The following is a 12,827-nucleotide window of genomic DNA, read 5'->3' as shown; positions in this document are numbered from 1 at the left end:
AGGCAGAGGAATGCCTCCGAGACCTTTCCAGTCCTGCCTCCCATGGCCCTGCTCCCCTTCAACAAACACCCCAAAGTCCTGTTTGTTTGCTCTGAAAATAATCAGCCCAGGGCCTGTTTTGTGAGCCGCGTGGCATAATCTCAAAAGCGATGATGACGATTCTATCTGCTCTAGTTTTCAGAAGTGGATCGACTTTTGGCAGCCTTCTCCTGTGGGCTCGAACCAGCCGGTTTGTTCTGAAAGTGCAAACAGAGGTTATGAAGAAGAAAAAACGTAACCTCTAAGGAAAGGTCATTCTCAGAATTAGTCAAAGCTTCTTCATCTTCTACATGTCCGTTTTTTAACCAAATTCAGATCAATTCTAGGCATGAACTGTCTTTTCGGTTTAAACTATTCTTTCCTATTAAACAGAGAGAAACTGAGCTCAGATCAGCTGGCTGCACCACCACACAGCTGTGCTTTTGGCATAAAAACATCAAACTTTCGTTCCAGCTTTAGATTTCCTCCACATTTTCCACGGGTTTCACTGTCAATCTTCAGTCACTGACCTTCAAGATATTTGATTTAATCAATGCCCATTGCCTCTGGTCAGTTAGCATTGTACAAACACTTCTTTACTGTAGTTTAATAGTTTCCAGATCTTACAGGCAGCCTCATTACATTATCTAAGATGCTTAAAGATTAGATTAAGTGTAATTTCATTGGCATTTTAGCCTCCTTTGCCACCTCGAGATCAACTGATTGGGCTGTAACCCTGAAAAGATGATTCTTTGGCTTTTCCCTCACTGCTTTTCACACTTGACAAAGATATCAAAGAGGCATCAAGATGAAATGGATAAGATAGGAACACTTGACAGCGAAGCAGAGGCGTTGAGTGATCCAGATGTCCACAACTGCTAGAGAGAACTTTTAGACATATGGATGAAAGCAGCCCAGCAAGTTTGAATACTTTAAGTTTCAAAGTCTTAAAAATGTAGCATGAGGTTCAGTCAGCAGCTCAGAGATGTCTTTATAAGGGCTGCTTTTTACTTTCATGCTATTGCTAAAGTTTTGACTAAAGAAACCAAGAGTTACTTTACTTTGCAAACAACCATCATCTTAGTATAGCAGCACGCCAGACCATTTTAATGTCCTAACCATTGAAGCCAGATACTGACCTGACTGTTTCACAGATCCATTACGTAAGTATTTCACATCTGTCCGGGCAATACCCCATAGTGTTTGAAAAGGACAGAATCTTTCAAAAGAATCTCAGAGGGTAACTGGCTAAACATCTTGTCACATTCATTGCAGGCCAATTAAAGCAACAGAACATATGCAATGTAGGCTGACACCGCCACAGAGGAGTCAACTACATAACGTGATCTTGTCACAAGACTGTCTGGCTGCAGACTACAATTCTCAGACGCCCCCTCTTGCAGACCACTGTGAGACGCTGCCTCTGTCAGGACGGAAATACACACTAAAACTTTCAAAATAAAATTGGATTAAACGTCCGGTTAGATCCAGATTAGTTAAAAGTCAAAAACCCAATCTGCAACATCTAATTACAAAAAGTTTATTGAAGCTGACTAAACAGTCTGCTTAGAGGTGAAAAGATTGTTCTCTATGAAAACACTACAACAACAAGGCTAAAACTAAAGCTAATGAATGAACATTAGCTACAATAGCTATGTAGGTAACAAAGCTGAGGACTTTACACCTTTAACAGTTTTGCAAATCTCATAACCGCAAATATTATTCAAGTAAAACAGCTGTGTAGCAAAGGTAGGTAAAGCTAACGTGTGAGCTACTAAAGTTGTGTATGTAGCGTAGCTGAAGACTGAACACCATAAACAGTTATGCAAATCTCATAACCCCATAATTTATTCAGGTAAAAAAGCTGTGAAGCTAATGTTGCTAAAGCTAACAAAGCTATGTTGGCTACATAAGTTATGTAACAAAGTCTAATAAACCCATATTTTATTCCTTTAAAATACCTGTGTAGCTAATGGTAAAGCTAACAAAGCTACATAAGCTACTTCAGCTTATGATCCATTTGCTAAAACTAGCTTAAGTCAAGTCAAGTTAGCTTTAGCTATGTCGCTAGCATAGCTACATTAGTTTAAGCTAGGGTTAACAATGCTAAAGTGAGCCACTGTTTGCTTAACTTGCCTACCCCCCCCCCCCCCCCCATTCCTTTCCTCTATGATCCATGGCGTGAAATGTCAATGCAACTTCCTGTCCTTTCTGTCTAAATGGGACTTGTACAGTAGTACCAAGGCGCTAATCCTGATTAGAGCAATTCTGAGATTAAAATTGTAAAAGGTCATCTCTTGCAACTCAAACAGGATAATATTATTATTCCTTCACTTTACACTGGTAAGGACAAAATTAATCGATCACCTCAGATAATGTACACAAGCATATTCAGATCACTTTATGAGCTCTGTGACTGCATTTGCTTAGCAGAGGAAGCCTATCATGATCGATGAAGCTGTAATCTGAACAATGCCCCCCTGAGCTGAACGAAGCTGCATGGTAGCTTATGTAGATGGGTAGCTTTATTCAATAGAGCAGCCTTTGCTATTTAGCCAGGGGTCACTGCTTTCCTCAGCCTTCTTCTTCATGCAGGTGGTCCTCTCATCTCAGCTTTGTTACGTCACTGAGATAGAAACCTCTCTGATTTATTACTCCACCATTGTTCTCCTCATCTTCAAAGCTCTCCTTTGAGATCCTTGCTGCCCGAATGATGCAGCTTGTTTCACACAAACCACAAATTACGGCCTTATTACCAAGGCAGGGCTTCATGTTGAAACAAAAAGGCTGCACGAGTCTCTAAGTGAGTAAACCCAACTTTGTTTGATGCAAGAAGAGCTTTTTTCACCCTTTTAGTTGAAGTGAAAGGTCAAACTAGAGTTGTTATTATTTCTATTGGTAAAGTAAGACGTTTTGGGCTGTGTGCATAAGTGGCACTCTGATGAACTTTGAAATTGGGCAACCACTTGCATTGCTCCCTGTACTCCCTCCCCCATCGTGTGACTTCAGCAAAGAGGTCATCATCCACTGAAGCTGAGAAAACAACAGACAGCTCAGCGCGGGTCAGTCAGCCAGGTCAAGGACCTTGAAAACCCAAAGAGGACTGCCACCCTCTGGGTCATTAATAATTAATGAAACCTGAGGCTGGGACAGAAAGCCATGACTAAACACAAAAAGAGCCGAAGCAGAGAGAGAGAAAAGGGCTGGGCTGTAAAAGGGGAGAGGCGGGGGACTGATGTAGAAAAAGTTGGCCCTGAATCCAGCTCTGGCTACAGTCCGTGCTTTCACTGTATGCTCCAAAGGCTCCAGACACAACAAACTGCACAACCCAGCGACGTTTTTTAAAAACCAAAATGGGAGCTGGTGCGACAGACTCTGGGTCTGTGAGTGGATTGATGCAGAGAGAAAATGGAGATGCCCTGTTGGGAAAAAAGCAGTTTGTGGAACGAAAAAAACAGCATGTTTCTCTGCTTCCCATGAAATCTTGCTGTACTCAGACTTGGGTTCAACAAAGCGTGTCCTTGCCCTAGAGGTGCGATAGCACCGGGACCTCTATTACGAGCACGGCCTGATGAAAGAGAAGCTGAGGGGGTGCTTAAGAGGTTAGGCCTCTAACCCTCCCCCCATGCAGGCTTCATATGAAAGGAGATAGTTGAACATGATCATATCATGGACTGTTTGTAAGGAGAGCAAACTGTTTGGATAAAGTGATCCAGCCTTCCTAACAATTCACCATAATATTTAAAGCATAGCATTGTAATTTTTAAAACAGAAATATGCTGTTAATTCTGCTTTCTTATGTTTTTAATTCTCATGGAACTTACTATTTTGAAGTGTTTGATCCCAAGTACAGTGGTGGTTTATTATGTTGGAGGGCCCAGGTAAAGGTAAAACTATACACTGATAAGCAGAAGTGGATAACAGCAGTACAAGTGTGCAATAAAGTGCTCTGCTCAGGCTCCATCACAGCATCCCATACGGTGTTAACATAAGCAAATCTGGGGTTCTTCACTATAGTACACGAGTCATGACCACCTCCTTGACTGGAGTTCACCGATCAATTAGGCATGATTTGGAAAGGCGCTCACCTCTCAATAGAGGGCCTCACAGCTGACAATGCATACAGAAGTGAAAAACCAAGCCATGAGGTCAAAGGAACGAACTCAGAGACAGGATTGTTGCAAGGTAGAGGTTTAAGGAAGGTTACGAAAACATTTTTGTTGCACTGAAGGTTCCCAAGACCACAGTGGCCTCAATAATTCTCATATGGAAGACGCTTGGCACAACCAGGACTCCTCCAAGAGCCATCCAAACTGAGCAATCAGGGAAAACGGCATAAGAGGGGTGACCAAGAACTTAATGGTCACTCCGACAGCCATCACTGCAGACCTCTACCTATCTGGGCTATATGGCAGTGTGGCTAGATGGAAGCCTCTCCTCATTGCAAAATACATGAAAGCCCACTTCAAGTTTGCACCTGAAGGACTCTTGGACTGTGAGAAACAAGATTCTCTGCTCTAATGTAACAAAAATCGAATGGTTTGGCTTTAATTCTAAAGCTTTTTCCTGTTTGTTTGGAAACCAGGCATTGCTCATGCCCAATATCATCCCAACATTGAAGCATGATGGTGGCAGCATCATGTTGTGGGGGTGTTTTTCAGCAGCAGAGACTGGGAGACTGGCCAGAGTTGAGGAAAAGCTGAATGGAGCAAAATACAGATATATCCTCAACAAAAGCCTGTTCTTAGCACTCAGGACCTTGCACTCTTAAGTCCAGAAATGCATTTTGCTTTGTTGCAGATATATTGAACCTATACCAAATTGTCAGTTAAAAACCTGGCTACAGACAGAACCGGGACCTCTGTAAACAATTACTCCCCAATACAGAGATATCTTTTATCTTGGAATTTGAAGCTTTTATTGTATGGATGGCAAGGTATTTTATCAATAACCACAGGGTGACTATTTAAAGTAATCTACTTCCAGATTACAGAGATTCTTCTCCAAATTAAAGGACAAGTAATTCAAACCTAATCTGCTTTTTGAGGCTTTCTACATGTTTAAAGTTATGTTATATGCATTACACTTTTCCACCAAAAGCCTTTAAACATAACCATGCCTGTTGTCATTCAAGTATCATGCCTGCAACCTCATAAAAAGCACTTATTGGAGTTTTTAGAGAGCTGTTTCTCACTGATGCTATTTGTTTCTCTTCAGAGTTTATCAGATGACTGCGACCCACATGAGGGAATCCACGAAGGAAAAGAGGGCAAGTACCGCCTGCAGGTGACCCAGTTCGTCCAACGGTTGGAGTACTGGCACAAAGATTTGACAGACACCTTGGTTACCTCCATCACGGTGGTTCCCGTGCATGGCCGTGCAGTGGCATACCTGGGAACAGCAGACGGACGCCACATACAGGTAACGCATTCGCATACAGCAGGCCTCTGTCCTCTCTGAGAGGCAGTCAGGGGGTTAATTTGCATGGAAAATACAAGCAGTTAGGCATAAACAGAGCGCCTGAGGCTTCAGTGGCCGGCGCGGTTTCCCTCTCTCATTGTTCATGTAAATGCGGCAGGATGTTGGTACGTGAGGAGTGAAAGCGTTTTGGCTGGAGACACAACACACAGTCAGCTGCAGGTGCTTTTGCTTCAGAGGAAGGCTTGGGGAAACTTTAGAACCGAGCAGCATGAACCTTTCTGTTTGCACAATTTGCTTAACTTTGACCTGCACTCAGTGAGCCTCCAAAAAGCTCAAGCCCGCCATCTGAGCAAACACAGTATATTTTTGTCTATCATTGTACAAAGAAACAGAGGATTCCATCCTCCTTTTTTTGGTGCTTTCAATGCCCTAAATGACTTTTCAATACTGCTCTAAGGGAGCATGAGTCATGAGAGAACATGAATTAAGGTGGGACAATGAATCCATATTTTCATACTCCTTAAGACTCATGCTTGGCCTTTTTGTGAAGGAAGCTTGAAGGCACTAGTGTTGACTACTGAAGTGCTTACTCAGTTGTCTAAGTATGAATGATATGGAGTCATAGGTCTATATAACCCTATACCAGGGGTGTCCAAACTTTTCCACTGAGGGCCACGTACAGAAATTAATAATGATTGTTAGGCCACTTTCATATACCTCACCTTTAGATTATTTGTAGTTGGTAAAACCAGTCCAATGCAGGTTAGAAAGTTAATTCAGTATTCTTAAATGGCTATTTAAAGACTAACAAGGCAGTCATTGTACAGACATTTGCTGCTGTGGTCCATTAAGGGTTGAAAAATTAAGATGTCATTATTTTTGATTTGCCAATACTTTTACCCTTCACATTGTTGGTCACAAAAAGAGCTCATAAATAAATTCTACCAGTCAAAATGTTTGTCTACAGAATTAGCATAGTAGCACAGCCTAGTGCTGTAACTAAGAAGTATAATTCAGTCGAGGAAAAACTGCATATTCTAATGTGGGCCATGTTTCCTATTAGGCCAAACAATTATGGCCTGCAGGCCACATTTAGTCCCCAGGCCCTACTTTGGGCATCCCTGCCCTATACCCTATGCAGAGTCTCATGCACATAGCCAACAAGCACCTCCACTTCAAAATGATGCAGCCACAGCCCTGTGATTGGTCCACTGGGTAGCACCAGGTGACTTCCAGTCTCTGAGTACCCACTGGTATGTGTGTACTCAAGAGTGAGGCTGCAGACAGCAGTGTGAAAAGCCAGATCTATTTACTGATATCTGGAAATATCAGATGTGCATTTCCTAAACCATGCAAAAGCAAAAATTCCCCCATCCTCTGCACCAGATGATTCAGCATCTGTACTTTCCATCTCCTCCAAGAAAAGAGAGGAGACCTTTCTTTTCTTCTCTGCAATAACTGCAATACAATCAACTGCTGATCAGTAGTTATCACATCTAGCTCCAACATAATGTGCTCTGACAGAATGACAGAATATAAATCTAAAAAATACTGTTACATATGGCATAAAGACAAGACAGGCCCTTCTTTTGGAGTTCAACTTAGACCTATGAAAAGTTTTGCACCACAGTTAATAAATGGCTCGTGTAGTTGTGCGCCAAGTCATGAGTGTTTCCCACAGTGGAAGAAGGCAGAAAGTAGAAAGATGGTCAAGTCTACTTGAAAGGCACTGAATGGGTAGAACACCTCTTGACTTTCTCAAGTGTTGGAGCACTGTGTCAATTAAAAGATACTTTATTTAACTCAGATGGAACTGGGTTTCCTGTCCAGGTAAACCTTTGTTTCTTCACCAGACCCAAAGAGGCAGTTTCACATAGACCGCCTTTTCTAAATTAGTAAAACCAACAGAATTCATAGGAAATACATGCATGAAAACTTGCATGTTCTGTCATAGTATGCAATTCAGGCTAATGGGTTACACACTAAACATTCCCAAACTCTCTATAACCTGCACAAGTTAAGGCAAACACTCAAAGTGTGAATGTCGGATGATATGCCCCCCTACTCCCTCTCACCATCGCCATTGGGTACTGGTTTGACTCAGTCGGTTAAGCAGGCGCACATGTGCTGGGGCTGTAGTCCTTACCCTTAGAGGTCCTCTAGCTATTTTGCCATTTTGTTAATTTGTAATTTGTAGGGCCTCCAAAAACACAAAACCCCCATAAAAATGGATTTTTAAAAATTGTTATTTAAAACAATATATTGTCATTTTTAAAAAGAAATTACAATATGCTTAAATTTTGAAAAAATACCAGTACCAGTCCTGTACAGCATGGTCCACTGTCCCCTATGAGTAACATAAATTTTTATATCAAATTAGAATGATCATATTTCCTGTTTTACTTGGCCTATTGACATCAAATAAAAACTGAAAGAAAGCTTAAAGATCATGCTTTCCATGAGAAGTGATTGCAATGCAAAATGTGACTTTGTTTTCATGCTGTCATGTGACAAATGCAGCGCATGATGAAATCAAGTTGGCGTGATCGTGGACCCCTAAGTGCTACCATGCTGGGATCGATCCCTGGTGTCTGCGCTGTTTGGTGCATGTCTCCTCCATACTCTCTCCCCATGGTTCCTGTCTCTCTTTAGCTGTAGAGTCATAATAAAGGCAAAAGCCCGAAAAATTATCTTTCAAAAGAAGAAATTGTTGTAACAGGCAATGAGGTGGAGCAGAGTTAGGCCTAAAGCTTAGAGAAAAATCAGTTACAATGCGCCCACCCGTCAGTCACTCTCAAAAACCATAACTTTGTCCTTTAGAAAATCAAAGGCGATGACTGAAGTGAGGATTCAGCCACCCTGCAATGCATGCCAGAGACGCACATATGCCATTTAGGCTACATTTTATATTTTTTAACCAGGCTGTGAACGTGCTTTTATTTGCTGTAATAATCGGCTTTTGAAAGGGCATGTATGGGACTTTGGGGGGTTTACGGCCTGCAGCCTCAAGTGGACACTCAAGGAACTGCACTTTTAGTTTCACACGTCAACAAGCTTACTGCTTGTTACAGTTTTTCACAATTGCTAAAACACATTTCTTGAAACCACCACCCATTTTCTCAAAACCTTAAAGACAAATCCAAAAATTCAAACTACATTCACAAAACCCCAGACTTTTCTATCACAATCAAACTATCAGCCCAAAATCAGTTATCCTGTGTTCAGAACCCAACAATGTGTTCAGATCATACACACAGCAAGTAAAAATATATTCACCACAGAGCATTCGTTAGACACTACATAAAATAATGTAGGACACAACATCCAGGGCATGTAGTTAACAGAAAATGTTTATTTTAAATGGATTGGGCAAAAAATTGTCGTAGTCAAAGTCTCCATTCAGCAAAACATGAAAAGCACATTATTGCATAGTCAAAGTCACTGAGAATCAGTCTCCAACATCTCGTCTTTGTGCGGGGTCCGGCCAGAGGACTTCATCCACATCACAAGCAATATTTTTCCTAGCCAGACAACGGGGGAGGAACCCTATGTGTGCAGCACCCAGCCTTGACAAGACTTCACAGTTATATCATCACAGGCCTGTTCCACTGCCTCCAATAAATTTTCCCTGGTGTAGGGCTGTCAGTCATAGACCTTCCTTTGCCATGCAGAGAAAAACTCCTCTATTGGATTCAGGAAGGGGCTGTAGGGTGGACGGAAAACCTTGATGAAGCGCTGGTTGTTGGTGAACCACTCACGTATCAGGACAGCATGGTGAAAGCTCACATTGTCGCAAACTATGACAGGTACAGGATGCACTGCTTGCTGATCCAGCTGCTCACATGCAGTCATAACATCTTGTAGACCACCCAGAAATGTCAGGAGATGTTCAGTGTTATATGGCCCCAGGTGTGCATGACAGTGGAGAACCACCCAGTTACTTATGGCTGCACAAAGGGTGACATTGCCACCACGCTGGCCAGGGACTTGCACAATGGCAGGTTGACCAATTATGTTCCTGCCTGTCCGCCTCCTTTTTGCCAGATTGAACCCTGCTTCATGTATGAAAATTTATGCATGGGGCCTTTCCATGGAATCCAGTTCAAACACTCCCTATAGGGACCGCAGATAGTCAAGTGGTTTAAGGCGCTACCCATGTACGCGGGCGGCCCGGGTTTCAATCCAGCCTGTGGCCCTTTACCGCATGTCTCTCCCCACTCTCTTCCCTGTTTCCTAGTCTATCCACTGTCCTTACTCTATCAAATAAAGGCATGAAAAGGCCCAAAAATAAATCTTAAAAAAAAACACTCTCTACATTTTGCTGCCAGTGTTTACAGTTTTGCAACACAAGTGTATCACAGTGTGAAATGTGTTTAGTGACTGAGAATGTGTTTAAGGTTTTGCAAAAAAGAGCAAATGAGTTTTGCAAATTGAGTCGAAGTACCTGAACAGTGTTTAAGTTCTGGCCAAAAGAATATTTGATTCGAAAAATGAGTTTAGGCCACTGAGAATTTCATTCAGAGAATGGGGTTTAGTGTTGTAGCAATTGTGAAAAACTGTAAAAAAAAAAAAAAAAAAAAAAAACAAGTGCTAAGGTGTCTGGGGTTTAAAGCTGACAAAAGTTGGTTGGAATAAGAGTTGCTTTAAAACAGCTGTCTCTCAGATAAACTCATTTTTATGAATGCTTTTATGTATCAGGAAGTATCAGACACATTATTACACACTGACACGCAAATCATATAGTCACTGTTTAATGAGAACATCTTTTTATGACTTTTCCTGACTAGAACCTGGCACATAAAATAATTAGCATGTTTTAGTGCCAGGCACCTGCAGCTTCATGTGGATTTTGGCCTGTTGGAGGTTGAAGAGTCTTGTTCTGAAAGTGCTGATCAGAGAGGCGAATATAGACTTTTGGCATTCAGCGTAATGAAATTATGATGACTTAGCCGGCGTAGCTGCATTTCTGACCGTGACTCACTGCTCACTTTCCGTCCTTTTTTTTCATGTGGTGTTTAAAGAATTTTGTCTGTTTACTTTCAAAGCACCACTGTATGAGGGTAATGGTCCCAGCTGTGGGGTAAAGTGCAGCGAATGGCGTCGTATGGGTGCATCAGTCCGATCGTGGGCAGAACTATGACGAATCGAGCTGAACTTAAAGTAAATGCTGATGACCTCACGTATTTTTGAAACACAAGAAAGAAAAGACAAGCATGAAAAAAAAAGAGGCAAGATGTGGAAAAGGGTCAACAGCTGCACAGAAAAGGAGGGAGGGATGGATGGGGGGGGTGTATATGTTGGTGGTGGGGGGGCTTACAAGCCGAACGGCTCGTCAATGGTGAATGGCGGGCTTCGCTGACATGTTCACTCGCACAGTATTTTCTGCTCTCTGATAGTCCCTTTGCAGCTGTTGCTGTGTGTTTCTCTACCATCAACCCCCCGGCCCTTCCTCCTTCAGTTTTTGTTTTGATTTGTGTGTTTTTGTGGCTGAATTGGCTGAAGTTCTTTGTTTTAGCGGCAGAGTTGGAGACGTCCAAGGACAAAACAGCTGTCTTTCACTGATAAAGCTCTTCATTTTAATAAAGTATTTCATGCAAATCATTTAGACTTAGGAAGGACGGATGGAATATTGTAAAAGTGTATAATTCATTACTAAATAGCCTTCTACCTGTATCACACCTATCCTTAGATAGGAGAGATTACTTTACCAGTCTCAAGGAAACTCACATTTGGTTTAATCTCAAACTGAGAGGCTTACTTACAAAATATCTGGTTTTAAATGTCTTAATCTGACTAAAACCACCTAGCTCTGCTAAATTCCATATATTCAAGCCATCAAATCATTTCAGTCTCATGGGCAACAGGAAGAAGCAGATGAAATGACAACACTAGAAGCTATTTTAGGTCATTTTACAACAATAAAATGTTTTTTAGTTATTTGAATCATCTGCTTTTACTTCTTAGACCTGTATGTAGCTCCTATTAGCAAGCAAAAATCATCACCCATAATCCATTAGTCTTTTTCTTACTCCCAAGGTTAGAAAACAGGGGTCTTGATTAGTGACCATGCACTCCAGAGTGTGATTTGCCGTAGGTGAGAATGCTGTCAGAACCAAAGAATAGGAAGTAAATCAAAAAGCAATGCATTGTGGGTTGAATTTAACTGGATATTTCGGAAGAGCATGGCTAAACATGGTGCCATAAAGTCTGTAAACAATGCCAGTGTTACAGAGTGTGGTTAACATGAGCATTGCTAACACCAGCAATCATCGACTCTCTTTGCAGGTTGATGCCCATGTGCCTGTGCTAAAAGTGGTTACACAGTGCTATAGTTAATATAGTCTGTATAAAATTTCATCCCAATTTTATAGATCAAAATTAGGGCTGAACATAGCATCACTTCACAACTTCAATGGCGATGCATGCATGTGCAATAGTCACATTACCTGAACACATCATGCTGCTTTTCAGCTCCCATCTGGCACAGCTTTGGACTAAATGTCTTTGCTGTGTGGAGAAACTGCCAGTTTTTATGTTTTTATGACTCATCTTCATCAAAATCCAATCTGATATCACCATCAGCAGTCAGAGAGCTGAGCACTGTGCAGGCCCAGTCTGGTTGTATCTTGTATGTATGTTCAAGCTACAGGTGAGACTGCCGCTGTCACAGATACACCGGCATGATGCTCCAGGCAGACGTGCAATTAATCGAGGCCAGTGAGTTGGTGGATCATTGCAGGACCTTGTCCTGGTTTGCATTAAATATATGTTTTGTTAATGGCATTGATGCGACTAGTGCAATCTGTGTAAGGTGAACATGTCAACAAAACACTGGTATGAGCGTCATTCATTTTGGTTAGGTTACTGTAACACAACAATGACCAACAAGATTATTTAGAAAAGTTTATGAAGAGTCTGGAGATGTGTAATATTAGCAGCATGATATCTATATTGAAGATAAATCTGCCTATATCAGCTGAAAATGTTGGCCATACGAACAAAAAAGTTAGTGGAGTTTCAGGCTGGACCAACAGACCTACAGTACTGTGCAGAACTTTTAGGCATGTTTAATCTGAAAGTTAAAGCTGAAGTAAGGGTAATGGGGAGTTAGCCCACCTGAGCGCACCATCAGGCATAAAGGAGGATTGTCAAAAACCAGGTTGTGCTCTGGATGTCTTTGCATATTACCAGGGACATGGGAAAAAGTAACAAAGTCCACACCGTTAGGGTGAAGGTGGATGTGGTGAGTAAGCACAGCCTAGAGTATCATTCTTGGTGGGTAGTAGGGTGGCCTCTGGTCATGCTGTGGATATCCCAAGGGTACAGAAGGTCTGTGGGCTTATTACCCAGACATAAGACATGCCGTTAAGCTTGACCTTTGCAGTCGA

At 41.8% G+C, this 12,827-nt stretch overlaps 1 protein-coding gene across 1 annotated transcript in view; it reads left to right on the top strand.

Moving 5' to 3' along the window:
- met (MET proto-oncogene, receptor tyrosine kinase) overlaps positions 1 to 12,827 on the top strand; it is a 117,897-nt gene that overhangs the window by 38,932 nt on the left and 66,138 nt on the right. The window contains exon 3 of the mRNA XM_041796027.1: positions 5,236 to 5,439. Within this exon, the coding sequence (XP_041651961.1) occupies positions 5,236 to 5,439 (204 nt within the window). The remainder of the gene's footprint in view (positions 1 to 5,235; positions 5,440 to 12,827) is intronic.

The sequence above is a fragment of the Cheilinus undulatus genome, linkage group 9 (genome assembly GCF_018320785.1).
Source record: "Cheilinus undulatus linkage group 9, ASM1832078v1, whole genome shotgun sequence".
Lineage (NCBI taxonomy): Eukaryota > Metazoa > Chordata > Actinopteri > Labriformes > Labridae > Cheilinus > Cheilinus undulatus.
This window is presented reverse-complemented; position numbering and strand designations above follow the sequence as displayed.